General features: G+C 48.7%; 1 protein-coding gene across 1 annotated transcript; it reads left to right on the forward strand.

Annotated features, from left to right (window-relative positions):
- The first annotated feature begins 1,182 nt into the window (after positions 1 to 1,182).
- LOC125514661 (pyruvate dehydrogenase E1 component subunit alpha-1, mitochondrial) lies at positions 1,183 to 4,796 on the forward strand. The gene is made up of 8 exons (XM_048680001.2): positions 1,183 to 1,906; positions 2,009 to 2,088; positions 2,501 to 2,578; positions 3,398 to 3,493; positions 3,580 to 3,651; positions 3,786 to 3,839; positions 3,927 to 3,992; positions 4,466 to 4,796. The coding sequence occupies exons 1-8, from the start codon at positions 1,231 to 1,233 to the stop codon at positions 4,508 to 4,510; spliced, it is 1,167 nt and encodes a 388-aa protein (XP_048535958.1). The 5' UTR covers positions 1,183 to 1,230; the 3' UTR covers positions 4,511 to 4,796.
- The last annotated feature ends 10,686 nt before the right edge of the window (positions 4,797 to 15,482 follow it).

Genomic DNA, 15,482 nt, shown 5'->3' on the forward strand with positions numbered 1-15,482 from the left:
TATGATACAGCCTGGATGATCTCATTTTAGCTGTACAATTCATATGAAAGCAAGGCAAAACACTTGTCAGGCTGGTATTTTTCCAATTCAAGCAGACTATTACAATAGGAATCATAATATTTGCAGGGTGCTAGGAAGTTTGCATATGAGTTGCTAGAAACCTTCGCCTGTTTTCGCCTTCAGAAAAAAAACCTGCACTTTTTCTTCTTTTGATACCAAAGAAGCCTGCACTTGTTTTCACCTGTTTTCTTTAGTAAATAAAAAAGTTTTGTCGTGAGAAGTTGGAAGTTGTCTTTTGGTTGGTCTAGATTACGGAACGGTGTATGAAAGGGATGGTTGATTGAGCCAAGTGGCCCCTGGCCATTGCCAGGGTTGTTTCACTTTGTTTATGATGAAAGAGGATGGTTGGCTTAGCTTTGTCTTCCTAATAACTAGCATCAAATATTCCCAGCGTCATGACAGCGGCACTACATTTAATAACCAACTCTTTTGGTTGAATGCACAATAAAACAATTCTGCTGGCTGCTGGGCAGTAGTGCATATTTTCCGAATTCCGACAGCCAATCGATACATGAAAATTGCGATGCTAGTCGTAGCATCAATCATTAACATCATGAAAATTGAGATGCTAGTAGTTCTATTCTGTTCATATGAAAAATGTACTTACGCCAGAACTTATTAGAGACCACCAGATATTATACTGCCCCAAGTGGCAACCACCCCAATAAACTAGGAGGAAGATCCCATGCAAAAAAAAAAAACTAGGAGGAAGATCAGATTTCATACGCGATCGATCTGAAAGAGCTGTGCTTAAATAAATATATACAAGAACCCCCCTGCAAAAATAAATAAATGAACATATACAAGAATCTTTTCCTACAAAAAATCCTGCCGCAATTGTCGTCTTGTCAATTTATAAGAGGAGGTTAATCAATGTTGCAAGATTTATTATTAATAACCTATGTGGCAGTCAAACTGGCCCTAACCAATAAGATTGCGTCGCACGAGCGCTGCGCCGCCGGCCCGCCAAGGCCCACCAGGCAAGGCAAGGCAAGCCACCAACCTCTCCCCATCTCCTTCTCCCCTGCAACCATCTCCCCTTAATAAGGAGGGCAGCAGGAAAAATCTCCTCCTTCCTTTTATCTCTCCCACATCCCACCCACCCCCGCCCCGGCCCGCCTCCGCCCCCCCCTCCCCCTCCCCCCCGGAACCCTAGCCAGCCCGCCATCCATGGCCGCGGCCATGCTCCTCCGCCGCCTCCCGGCCGCGCGCTCCCCCATCATGGCGGCGACGCGCGCGATCTCCGACTCCACGGCGCCGCTCACCATCGAGACCTCGATGCCCTTCACGGCCCACATCGTCGACCCGCCCTCCCGCGACGTCGCCACCACCCCCGCCGAGCTCGTCGCCTTCTTCCACGACATGTCCCTCATGCGCCGCATGGAGATCGCCGCCGACTCGCTTTACAAGGCCAAGCTCATCCGCGGCTTCTGCCACCTCTACGACGGCCAGGAGGCCGTCTGCGCCGGCATGGAGGCCGCCATCACCCGCAAGGACTCCATCATCACCGCCTACCGCGACCACTGCATCTTCCTCTCCCGCGGCGGCGACCTCGTCACCGCCTTCGCCGAGCTCATGGGCCGCCAGGTCGGCTGCTCCCGCGGCAAGGGCGGATCCATGCATTTTTACAAGAAGGACGCCAACTTCTACGGCGGCCACGGGATCGTCGGCGCCCAGGTGCCCCTCGGCTGCGGCCTCGCCTTCGCGCAGAAGTACAGGAAGGAGGACACCGTCTCCTTCTCCCTCTACGGCGATGGCGCCGCCAACCAGGGCCAGCTCTTTGAGGCGCTCAACATCTCGGCCCTCTGGAAGCTGCCCGCCATACTCGTCTGCGAGAACAACCATTGTAAGTTCGTCCGCCGATCCTAGGAAATTCGGGTTGCATCTGGATACCTGTTTTTTTTTTCACCTGACGTGACGCGATCTGCTGGATATTTCCATTATGCAGACGGGATGGGAACGGCTGAGTGGAGGGCGGCCAAGAGCCCCTCCTACTACAAGCGTGGTGACTATGTGCCTGGATTGAAGGTAAATTCGAATCCCTCTTGGTTGATTTTGCTCATCATTGTGCATGGATTGATGAGGGTTGATTAGCATCGTGAATTCTATTACTATGAGTGGTATGTCTGATTGCTTTTGGTGTGTTTTAAATGGAGGGTTGACCTCATAGATTCTACCTATATATGTCTTTTCAGTTACAGAAGAGGCCTTCCTTGGTCGAAGGATATATAATTGGTTCACTATGCTATTTTAACGCATGCCTAGCTGTTCCAACATGTACAGGAAGTAGTTTCTTAAATAATTTATTCATTATTACTATGTTTACCTGAGGGCAGCTTTAATTTGTCATAAGTTACTATGTTTCTATGTATAGGAGCTACAATGTTTACTTAGGAGTAGTTTATGTCCTATTAACATCCTCAAATTATGTTTGGTGTAGGTCGACGGAATGGATGTTCTTGCTGTGAAGCAGGCATGCAAATTTGCGAAGGAGCATGCCATTGCAAATGGCCCAATTGTGAGTGCCCAAGAATTTTTGTTTCTTCTATAGTTTAAGTATGCATATCAGTGCAGTGCTTCATATTTTGTTAGGGGTTGTCCTAGTTCTGTGGCGCTGCTAGCCATTCTTTTATATTTCTTGCTTAGGTTCTTAGCAAGGATTAATGCCTAAGACTGTAATAACTTAATTTACCTGCACCCCATTTTCTCCTGAAAAAAATCATCTGCTATGCCTAGCTCAGGTTTCAGATTTGCCTGACGTTAATAGTTTGCTGGACCTGTCTCCAAGAATTTGGCCTTGCTTGTTAGTCTATCACTTGATGGCTGTCTACAGTAGGTGGCTTGAAATATATGTTTGCGATAGTTCCATATAGGTGATTTATGGATTGGAGACTTGGATCTGAAATGGCTGTATACTTTGATGATCAATCTTCTAACACTGATTCCATCATCTTCTGCCTTCCATTGTTTCCCATCGAAGCACTTGATTGTTCTGTTTCCAGAACCCCAAATGTCACATTGTTTTGCCATGTCAATTTCGTCTAACCGCTAAAACACCCGTTAAATCATGAAGTATGGAAATGCTATGCACAAGCTTATGGCCTGATGACAGCTTTGAACACTGATTGACCCGATGCTAACTTTAATGTAATGTTGGCTGCTGCTGATTCTTTTTGCTACTTAATTTAACGGGCAGTTACAGTCGTCTTATATATGTCCGTGATTATTTCCATATTAGTCCACCTATTGTGAATAATATGATTTTTGGATAGTTTTGTAATGTGTAGTTATTTTGTTAGTAGTGCATGATAGTTACTAATATTGTCCCATTATTTAGGTTCTTGAAATGGACACGTATAGGTACCACGGCCACTCTATGTCAGATCCAGGAAGCACTTACCGCACCAGGGATGAGATCTCGGGTGTAAGACAGGTTGGAATGTTGTGACCTTTTAGTTTGAACGTTGTTTGCTTCCAAATATTTCTATTTCAGACTTATTTGTTTTGTGGTACCAACAGGAGCGTGATCCAATTGAAAGGGTTAGAAAGTTGCTCTTGGCTCATGACCTAGCAACCCCTGCTGAGCTCAAGGTATGTATGTGATTGTATTGAAAATCGTCAGTTATGATTATTGTATAAATAGCAAGTGAGAATCATAGATACAGAATTACCATTTAAATAAGAGGAAAGTTCTAATTCTTACTATGAATATGTTTTCATCTCAGGACATGGAGAAAGAAATTAGGAAAGAAGTCGACGCTGCCATTGCTAAAGCCAAGGTTACCGTTGCATTTGGATATACTCCTTTTCTGCACTCTAAATTAGTTGTGCTTATCACTTACATATACATGTATTGATATCTCCAGGAAAGTCCTATGCCTGATGCTTCTGAGCTCTTTACAAATGTCTACGTCAAGGGTTTCGGCGTTGAGGTCAGTTATTGTCTGATCTAATTTATGTAGGCTACTCCGAAGTGAATTCACCATTTTTATCTTGAAGTTATTCTGGACTGGTCAAACTGATGGTCACAGCTTTTAATCTTGTGAACTGGCATTTTAGTCTAATGTCTTGTTTCTGCTCATTTTGTGCTAGTAGTTTTAAGTTGCAAAGAATTGAATCGTAACTGCCGTTGCACAGTAACGAGATGGAGTACTAAAATTTTACGATTTTAGTCATAACCGACAGTTTTCATTGCCTCTTGAAAGTATGTTTTCTTCTGTACTACCTCTGTAACTTAATATAAGACGATTTTTGACACTATGACTGTCAAAAAACGTCTCACATTTTGATACAGAGGGAGTATGTGCTATAGTAGATTATTATGTACTGGTTGAACCATGGCTGCACTTTGAACATTCAAGGGGATTGATGAACCAGTTCTAACACGCACTACTTGATGATGCAGTCATTTGGCGCAGATAGAAAGGAGTTGAGAGCTACACTCCCATAGGTCACCAACCTGAAGATGAAGACGAGTACTCTTCTAACACGATGATATATCGAGGAGGAATAAGCATTGGTGAACAAACCCTTGGGTGTTGCTGGCAGTATTTGTTGCAAAACGAACCTGTATAGAGATGTGATGTCAGGGGAATTCGTTCCTTATTTGTTTTGTTTTCCTTTTTTTTTCTCTTCCTGCAATTCAGTTTAACTGCTGCTAGCTGGCGATTTGGCCTGCATAATCGCTTCTGTTTGCAAAATCATGAGGTGGAAATTAATGTTTGCCTGTGTCGTAAGTCTCAGTTGTCGATTACACTTGCAGTTCTTTCCGCATGGCAACTGTTATATTTCCCCGTTCTCTTAGTCTTATCAAAGGCAGCAAGGCGGTTGTTGCAGCAATGTCACTAGCTCGTTAGTTGCCTAATTGTGATACGCTTTATCTCCTCTGGTTATTGTCTGCTAGCCTCTTTGATTATGTTTTGTTTTCTCTCCCATAGACCAGTTATCAGAATGTACTTGCAGTTATTATTTTGGGCCAATCTATATGGTGCAATTCAAACATCCTATAGCAACACTTCCTGAAACACTGAACGACGACCAGCTCGCTAGTGTGGGGATTGCCTCAGCAACCCCCGTGGGTGTTTCCTTGTTGAAGGCATCACCAAGGAGATGGGATTTGCCTTGTTGGATCCACGATTGTGGCACCATGGGCTTTGTTACTTTTGATGTAATCATCATCTTGGAGACATGATCTTATGCCTGGAGCACATGGTTTGCGCTGATGTGGTTGGCCGGGAACCGTCGGCGGCGGGGTGTGCGTGATGTCTACGCTGGTGCTTCCGTCCATGACAGCGGTACACGTAGACTACTTGGATAGAGGGATTAGGTGTGCTGGGCACCGAAGTGGACTTTCGAGATGGTAAGATCATCCACAGCAGGACTTAGGCAAATCCGGCCCTTTATACAGTGTCCGGCAGCCCTTTATATGTTGCGCCGCACATCCACATACCTCAGATTTCGATCCTCAAATTCATGTAATCCATGCACGACGATCATACGATACAAATTATCTGAATTTAAAAGTTCAAAACAAAGTAAAGCAAATCATAGTTTAACAAATTGGATAATGCCAAAATGAAATCAATGTCTCAGCGTGACGGATGGCCTCGAATCACTGGCCGGGCGCCTGCTCGGAGCGAAATGCGGCGTGCTCCAGGCGGAATGTCCTGCTCTGCCTGCATCCAGGCCGACTTCTCCGCATGCATCCGTGCCGCAGCCGCCCTTGCCGTGTCGTACTCTCCACGGTCGTTGATCTCCTTCTTCTTGTCCGCAAACCACTTTTTCGCATGCTCATCCAAGAGGGTTTCGTCCGCCAACATGATCCTCGCATCCTTCGCGTCCCGTGCGAGTTGCAACCTCTCCTCCTCAAACTCTATGTCGCCAAATGTCTTGCCTTCTCGAGTTCCCATTTGATCACTGCTTGTTGCTTCTCCAACTCGATCTTCTCCCTCTCAATTTCGAGCTTCTTCTCCGCCCTCTTCCGGCCCCACTTCATCCTTTCTTTTTGCACATCCAACATGAGCTTGTACCTCTCCTCCTTCTTGTTCTCCCTCGTCGAGAAAATGCCCTTCCATGTGGACGGTATTTTTGTAGCCGCGACATCACAGGAGGCATGTGTGTTCTCCCACTTGTTTCCTATGACTTGACGGTTATCCTTCGGCACGGTGGCTTTTTCATTCGTCATGGCTGTCGGGGGTGTCGTGCGACATATGCCAAAGAATGGCTTATCATGGTGGGGGGTAGTAAGACGTCGCCGGTGCCAGGAAACGGGATGAGGTGTAGACACGTACGCCGGCGAACTTTACCCAGGTTCGGGGCTCTCCTAGGAGATAACACCCCTAGTCCTGCTCTGCAGGGTCTCTGCATGATCACTCAAGCAACAATGGTGGCTACAAGCTTGCTCCTTGAGCTGTTTCTCTAGAGGGGGAAGAAGAGCGAGGCTAGCCCTAGCTTCCTCTCTCTATGTGTGTGTGTATGCGATCTAAGGTCTCAACCCTTTTGCATGGGTGCCCTGGGGGTTTATATAGGCCTACCCCCAGGGGTACAATGGTAATTTGGCCAGGTGTAGGACCCGACTGTCAGTGTCTATGGTCGCCGGCTTCTCCGCCGGCCGCTGGGGCTCGCCGCCTGGCGGGTCCCGCCGGTTGTCTCGTACTTCACCGACAGGCCGTGCCCGTCGCTTGCGGGTCCTGTCGACTGCTTAGCACTGTGGCAATGCCACTGATGATGTGTGCTTTATCGGGGAAGGCGTGGCTACAGTGCCGCCGCCTCGCGGGCGTTCACTGTAGCCACTCCTCGTCTCTTCTGATTAATGGCGCCCAGACTTTGAGGGAAGGGGAGGGCTGCCTGCTGGGATTCGGTCTCCCCTCGCGCCGACTGGTCGGAACTCGCCGCCTTTTGGCTTCTCACGGACAGGTAGGGCCCGCCGCCTGCATGCCGTACCGACAGCCCGTAGTGGGAACATGGCCTTCTCTGCCATGAGTGATGTCATGGACTGCATGGCAACAGTGCCGCACAGGACGGGGATGTCCGCCCGGTACGCTGTAGTGTGGCCACGCTCGGCCCTGGATTCGGGGGTGGCAGACGGTACTGTAGCCACGCTTGTCTCGTCGCCATAATGTGGTGCAAACTTTGAGGGTGTGAGGGGCCGCCTGCTAGGAGCCGGCCTCTCTGGAGGCCGCCTGCCAGGAGTTGGCCCGTCTCATGGCTTTCTTCTGAGGTCGGCCGCCCTCTGGCAGCCGGCCGCCTGGACCAGCCGGTCCTGAGAAGGCGGCTCTTCGTCCTTGAGGCTTGAGGGGCGCAGCCGGCCCCGATGTCTTGAATCGCCACGGGGAGCAGATGAGGCTACCCGTGGTCGTTTACCCCCACATTAGTCCCCGAAGCTGGTGGGGCACCGCTACTGAAAAGGCGAGAAGCCTCAGCAGGTTCCAACTCCAAATGATATGGTGAACTTGTTTCGTCCGTCTTTCAAGGCACCGGCTGGCAGGAGCCGGTCGCGACTAGGCGGACCGTCTGATGATTTCGAAATGTCTCGGCGGGAGCCGGGTGGCGCACCAGCCAGGCAGCAGGCTTGCCACCCGCTGTCTGCGCGCCACGCGGCGCCAGCCAGCCGGGCCGACCTGCCAGCCCACGCGCGCGATGGGACATCGCCGCAGGATGGGGCCCGCCACTACCGAGCCTCGGCGCGCGCGGATCCGGTGCGGCCGAGGTGAACGGTTGGGATTCCGCTGCGCAGTAACTACACGTTGTTACTACGGGCTAAAACGGTGTCGTGGGGGCGTGGGCGCAGTTAATCCCACGACCCCCATGCTCTCGCCCCTTCGGCTTCGCCGTCTGGGGCTATAAGTAGGGGAGGAGAGGGGTGGCAGACGCACGCGCGCCCTCCTTTCCCCTCTTCCTTCCTCTTCTTGCTGCCCCTGCCACACTCCCGCATCATGCCGAAGCGCTGCCGCCGCTCACCGTTGCCGTGCGCGTCCTCACCGCAGCGCTGCTGCTCCGCCGCGGGTCTGCCCACTCGCCGTTGTTCTGCGCCTCCATCGAGTCCAAGCCCCATGGCGCGGGCCGGAGCTTGGGACGGTTCCAATGTCCATGAAGACCACATCACCTTCCTCTGCCAAACGCGGCGGCTGCCCGGCGAGAACTACATACGGGCACGCCCTCCGCCCGAATCGGAGATCTTGCCGGCGCCGCAGAAAGGCGAGCACGTCGTCTTCCGCTCGCACTTCATTTGCGGCCTCGGTCTGCCGGCGAGCGACTTCCTCCGTGCTTTCCTTCACTTCTATGCCTCCAGCCGCACCACCTGACGCCAAACACGGTGGTACTACTGTCGGGCTTCGTGATGCTCTACGAAGGATACCTCGGCATCCCCCACCCTCGAGCTGTGGGGGGATTTCTTCTACACCAAACTTGGCACCGCTGCCAAGAACGAGGCACCCCAGTGCGGCGCCTTCATCGCGGTGCGGCGTACGGGTGCCGGGAACTGCTTCCCAGCCATCAGCTTGACGCAGTCGGTCAAGATGTGGCAGCGGTCTTACTTCTACGTGAAGAACATCCATCCGGAGCACGACTTCATCAACCTGCCGGCTTATAAAGCCGGCCCACCGACTAAGCCCCTCACCAACTGGACCTTCAAGCCGAAGATGCTGTCGGCCGCCTCCCTTGCCGCCATTGCCCGGCTCAGGAAGATGACGGAGTCGGAAGGCCTGAAGGCTTCGGACCTGCTGACCGCCTTCGTGGTGCGCTGGGTGCGCCCCCTCCAAACCCGGCCTCACTTGATCAGCCGGATGAGCGGGCACCGAGACCCGTGCCAGGTGTGCACCAATGAAAGTGCGTTATATCGACTAGAGGGGGGGGGGTGAATAGGCGATTTCTATGAATTCTTCACTGAGGAATTTCAGGGTGAGGAAATTCCTGAGTGAAGAACTACTTGCAGCGGAATAAGTACTCAGAAGTAAACATAACAGAACATGAGCATGGTCTTCATGATGAAATGAAAACAAGCACAGAGTACAGAAAGCGTAAACATAGGATAAACAGAATGAAGACAAACAGACTGAAGAAATTGAACTGAGGAAATTGAGAAAGTCATCATTCAAAGTCTTCAAACAAATATGAACAAGCACACAACACAGAAATGAGGAAATAGAAGGGTTGAGGAATTGAAACCAGTTAGTTCGGTGAAGACAATGATTTGGTAGACCAGTTCCAACTGCTGTGACAGTTGTACGTCTGGTTAGGGAGGCTAGGTATTTAAACCTGAGGACACGCAGTCCCGAACACGCAGCTCAGGACACTTAGTCCTCACCGTATTCCCCTTGAGCTAAGGTCACACAGACCTCGCCCAATCACTCGTGGTAAGTCTTCAGGTGACTTCCAAACCTTCACAGACTCGGTCACTCGGCGATCCACAATTTCCTCTTGGATGCTCTAGGCCATGACGCCTAACTATCTGGAAGATGCACAGTCTTCAAAGGTAACAAGCGTCGGATCCACGCAGAATCAATCTCTTCAGTGATGCTCAATCACTTTGGGTTTGTAGGTGTTTGGGTTTGGGTTTTCCTCACTTGATGATTTTCGCTCAAAGTCCTCGGAGGATGGGATGCTCTCAAATGACAAGTGTTAGTTTCTCTCGGAGCAGCCAACCAGCTAGTGGTTGTAGGGGGCGGCTATTTATAGCCTAGGGAGCATCCCGACATGATAAGACATAAATGCCCTTCAATGATATGACTGTTAGGTGGGTAGATATTTTGGGACAGCTGGCGCATAGTACAACAACGGTCAGAATTTTGAGTATCAAATTCCTCAGGGCTATCATGTTCCTCACTGTGTAGGCAATCTGCACTGGTGAATTCCTAACTCCTCAGTCAGAACAAATTCCTCAGAGACCAGAAGAAATTTGTTTCTGTCATTGAAGAAATTGACTGAGCTGTATGAGATTTCCAATGGCTTCACTCGAAGGGATTGGTAGGTGTAGGATTTGAGTTGAGCATCACTTGGAAATTTTTCCTTAGTATTTCCTCGACCCCCTTTAACAGTACGGTGTTTCCTATGACTCAAGAAAGAGAAAATGAAACTACGAAAACAAAAGTCTTCATGCTTCATGTTGCTCGAATGAATACCAAGTCTTCAGGATTACACCAATTTCTTCACTTTCAAAGTCTTCAGAAAGTCTTCAGAAATCCAAAGTCTTCAGTCGAAGGACTTCATTTTTAGGGGTCGCCTTTCTCTGTAAACATCAAACTCCTTATAGACCCGTGTACACTCACAAACGCATCAGTCCCTTAACCTATAAGTCTTCAATACACCAAAATCACTAAGGGACACTAGATGCACTTACAATCTCCCCCTTTTTGGTGATTGATGACAATATAGGTTAAGTTTTCAACGGGGATAAACATATGAAGTGTAAATACTGATATTGAGGATTTTGATTGCAAGATATAGAAGAACTCCCCCTGAAGATGTGCATAGTGAGGAATTTGCTTTTGAAGCAATGCACACTTTGAAGAGTAGAATCATGGAGATCTCCCCCTATATCTTGTAATCCATACACGCATTTAACATACAATATGAAGAATTTGAAATGCAAGATGAAATATGGTGACTGATGTAATTCAGCATGCGTGCATTAACATTAATGAGGAATAAGCATGCAGAAAAAAACTCAGCAAAAGTATCAGACCACCATAGAGTTTAAGTTTACAACTCGATCGAATAAAGTCTCAGAAGAACGTAAGTTGTAACTTAAAAAAGAAACGCCCATATAGATAGACCCGCCTGAAGACTAACTCAAATTTCTCCCCCTTTGTCATTGAATGACAAAAAGGATCGAAAATGAGGACTAATGCCCCTGAAGAATATCAAGTTGATGGAGGAGCGCCAGCGTTGTTGGGGTCGTTTGTTGTTGTAGGGCCTGCCGCAGTGTCATCCAAGTCTTCATGCTCATCGGTTTCGCGTAATGAAGAATACGAGCTGGCCACCAAGGAGGGAACTTTAGTCTTCTTGAATTTCTTCGCCGGTGGCGGCTGAGACCATTCAAAGTCCTGCTTGAAACCCATTCGCTTCAAATCATCTTCACCATACATATGTGACAAAATAGCCCAGGTGCGACCGAAGACTTCATGGAGGTCGTAATGGTTTTTCTTCACTACATTGTGTGTAGCAGTCATGTTGTGAAGAATAGAACCAAACTAACGCTTAACCCATTTATGGTTTCGATCCACCTTCTGGTGAAGACTAAGAAGAAGCTCACGGTCAGTCGTCACCCGGGGAGCTGTTGCTTGAGGATTTGGCTTTGATGCATTAGAGGCAGAATCATGAGTAGCGGAATCATCATTGGTGGAGTAAGATGCAGCTTTGCGAAACTGACCATCCAATGGACGAATGCCTTCATCAATAATAGCAGTAGCCTTTCCCTTTTCATCAGATGAGGAAAATGTCCGCTTGAGGACTTCTATTGGGGGCAGGTAACTGACATGATTCTGAAAATTAGCCTTGTAGTTGAGTGAAGATCTTGTTCCGAGGAATCTCATAATCTAGGGAGCGTAAGGCTTCAACTCAAACGGAGAGAGGGCAACATTTGCCAGAGTCCTCATGAAGAAATCATGGTAGTTGATAGGAATGCCATGTATGATATTGAATAGTAGATTCTTCATGATGCCAACAACTTATTCATCATTTGAATCGTGGCCTTTGATTGGACTCAATGTCTTCGACAGAATGCGATAGACAGTTCTAGGCACAAAAAGTAATTCCTTCACGAGGAATTTGGTCCTTGGATCTTGACCTGGCTTCAAAGGCTTCATTAGCACTTGCATGTAATGGACAGTGAGTTCAGGTTCATGATAGATGCAACGAGCGCCTTCAAGGGGAGGACTGACAGGCATGGCATGAAGTAATTCAGAGGCTGGTGCTTTGAAATGTGTGTTTCCTGTCTTCCAGTCCAAAACCCAAGAGTTCACATCGTCAACATCGCCTGTGATATGCAGAGTTGCATAGAATTTAAGAATGAGCTCTTCATTCCAATCACAAATATCCGTGCAAAAGTTGAGCAGTCCTGCATCATGAAGCATACTGAGGACTGGGGTGAAGCAAGGTAGTGATTCCTGTTGGGTAACGTAGTAATTTCAAAAAAATTCCTACGCACACGCAAGATCATGGTGATGCATAGCAACGAGAGGGGAGAGTGTTGTCTACGTACAATCATAGACCGACAACGGAAGCGTTGACACAACATAGAGGAAGTAGTCGTACGTCTTCCCGATCCGACCGATCCAAGTACCGAACGCACGGCACCTCTGAGTTCAGCACACGTTCAGCTCGATGATGTCCCGCGAACTCCGATACAGTAGAGCTTCACGGGAGAGTTCCGTCAGCACAACGGCGTGATGACGGTGATGATGTTGCTACCGACGCAGGGCTTCGCCTAAGCACCGCTTCGATATGACCGAGGTGGAATATGGTGGAGGGGGGCACCGCACACGGCTGGGAGAGATCAACAGATCAACTTGTGTGTCTATGGGGTGCCCCCTGGCCACGTATATAAAGGAGTGGAGGAGGGGGAGGGCCAGCCCTCTCTATGGCGCACCCTAGGGGAGTCCTACTCCCACCAGGAGTAGGATTCCCCCTTTCCTAGTAGAACTAGGAGCCCTTCCAAGTAGTAGGAGTAGGAGGGAAGGAAAGGGAAGGGAATAGGAGAAGGAAGGAAGGGGGCGCCCCCTCCCTAGTCCAATTCGGACCAGCCCATGGGGAGGGGTGCGGCCACCCTTTGAGGCCTTTCTCTCCTTTCCCGTATGGCCCATTAAGGCCCAATACGAATTCCCGTAACTCCCCCGTACTCCCGAAAATACCCGAATCACTCGGAACCTTTCCGATGTCCGAATGTAGTCGTCCAATATATCGATCTTTACGTCTCGACCATTTCGAGACTCCTCGTCATGTCCCCGATCTCATCCGGGACTCCGAACTACCTTCGGTACATCAAATCACATAAACTCATAATACAATCGTCACCGAAACTTTAAGCGTGCGGACCCTACGGGTTCGAGAACTATGTAGACATGACGGAGACACATCTCCGGCCAATAACCAATAGCGGAACCTGGATGCTCATATTGGCTCCCACATATTCTACAAAGATCTTTATCTGTCAAACCGCATAACAACATACTTTGTTCCCTTTGTCATCGGTATGTTACTTGCCCGAGATTCGATCGTCGGTATCTCAATACCTAGTTAAATCTCGTTACCGGAAAGTCTCTTTACTCGTTTCGTAATACATCATCCCACAACTAACTTATTACTTGCAATGCTTGCAAGGCTTTACGTGATGTGCATTACCGAGAGGGCCCAGAGATACCTCTCCGACAATCAGAGTGACAAATCCTAATCTTGAAATATGCCAACCCAACAAGTTGAAGGAAATATGCCCTAAAGGCAATAATAAAGTTATTATTTATTACCTTATTTCATGATAAATGTTTATTATTCATGCTAGAATTGTATTAGCCGGAAACATGATACATGTGTGAATACATAGACAAACAGAGTGTCACTAGTATGTCTCTACTTGACTAGCTCATTGATCAAAGATGGTTATGTTTCCTAACCATAGACATGAGTTGTCATTTGATTAGCAGGATCACATCATTAAGAGAATGATGTGATTGACTTGACCCATTCTGTTAGCTTAGCACTCGATCGTTTAGTATGTTGCTATTGCTTTATTCATGACTTATACATGTTCCTATGACTATGAGATTATGCAACTCCCGTTTACCGGAGGAACACTTTGTGTGCTACCAAACGTCACAACGTAACTGGGTGATTATAAAGGTGCTCTACAGGTCTCTCCGAAGGTACTTGTTGGGTTGGCGTATTTCGAGATTAGGATTTGTCACTCCGATTGTCGGAGAGGTATCTCTGGGCCCTCTCGGTAATGCACATCACTTAAGCCTTGCAAGCATTGCAACTAATAAGTTAGCTGCGGAATGATGTATTACGGAACGACTAAAGAGACTTGCTGGTAACGATATTGAACTAGGTATTGAGATACCGACGATCGAATCTCGGGCAAGTAACATACCGATGACAAAGGGAACAATGTATGTTGTTATGCGGTCTGACCGATAAAGATCTTCGTAGAATATGTAGGAGCCAGTATGAGCATCCAGGTTCCGCTATTGGTTATTGACCGGAGACATGTCTCGGTCATGTCTACATAGTTCTCGAACCCGTAGGGTCCGCACGCTTAAAGTTCGGTGACAATCGTAATTAGGGTTTTTGTGTTTTGATGTACCGAAGGTTGTTTGGAGTCCCGGATGTGATCACGGACATGACGAGGAGTCTCGAAATGGTCGAGACATAAAGATTGATATATTGGAAGCCTATATTTGGATATCAGAAATGTTCCGGGTGAAATCGGGATTTTACCGGAGTACCGGGGGTTATCGGAACCCCCCGGGGGTTATTGGGCCTACATGGGCCATAAGGGAGAAGTGGAGGGCCGTCCAGGGCAGGCCGCACGCCCCCTCCCCCTTAGTCCGAATAGGACAAGGAAGGGGGGGGGGGCGGCGCCCCCCTTTCCTCTTTCTCCCTTCCCCCTTCCTTTTCCAACAAGGCAAGAGGGGGGAGTCCTACTCCCGGTGGGAGTAGGACTCCTCCAGGCGCACCCCTAGGGCCGTCCGCACCTCCCCCTCTCCCTCCTTTATATACGGGGGCAAGGGGGCACCCCAGGACACACACAAGTTGATCTTCGTGATCGTTCCTTAGCCGTGTGCGGTGCCCCCTTCCACCATATTCCACCTCGGTCATATCGTAGCGGTGCTTAGGCGAAGCCCTGCGTCGGTAGAACATCATCACCGTCATCATGCCATCGTGCCGACGAAACTCTCCCTGAACATTTTGCTGGATCGGAGCTCGAGGGACGTCACCGAGTTGAATGTGTGCAGAACTCGGAGGTGCCGTACGTTCGGTACTTAGATCGGTTGGATCGGGAAGACGTACGACTACTTCCTCTACGTTGTGTCAACGCTTCCGTTGCCGGTCTATGATGGTACGTAGACAACACTCTCCCCTCTCGTTGCTATGCATCACCATGATCTTGCGTGTGCGTAGGAATTTTTTTGAAATTACTACGTTCCCCAACAGTGGCATCCGAGCCTAGGTTTTATGCGTTGATGTTATATGCACGAGTAGAACACAAGTGAGTTGTGGGCGATATAAGTCATACTGCTTACCAGCATGTCATACTTTGGTTCGGCAGTATTGTTGGATGAAGCGGCCCGGACCGACATTACGCGTACGCTTACGCGAGACTGGTTCTACCGACGTGCTTTGCACACAGGTGGCTGGCGGGTGTCAGTTTCTCCAACTTTAGTTGAACCGAGTGTGGCTACGCCCGGTCCTTGCGAAGGTTAAAACAA

The sequence above is a fragment of the Triticum urartu genome, chromosome 6A (genome assembly GCF_056163025.1).
Source record: "Triticum urartu cultivar PI428250 chromosome 6A, HENAU_Tu73, whole genome shotgun sequence".
Lineage (NCBI taxonomy): Eukaryota > Viridiplantae > Streptophyta > Magnoliopsida > Poales > Poaceae > Triticum > Triticum urartu.

Bases quoted from the DNA above. Each gene is read 5' to 3' on its own strand.
- LOC125514661 (XM_048680001.2), top strand. From the start codon at position 1,231: ATGGCCGCGGCCATGCTCCTCCGCCGCCTCCCGGCCGCGCGCTCCCCC. The intron at 1,907-2,008 runs GTAAGTTCGTCC...TCCATTATGCAG, and splicing joins CGTCTGCGAGAACAACCATT to ACGGGATGGGAACGGCTGAG. The intron at 3,840-3,926 runs GTTACCGTTGCA...TGATATCTCCAG, and splicing joins CTGCCATTGCTAAAGCCAAG to GAAAGTCCTATGCCTGATGC.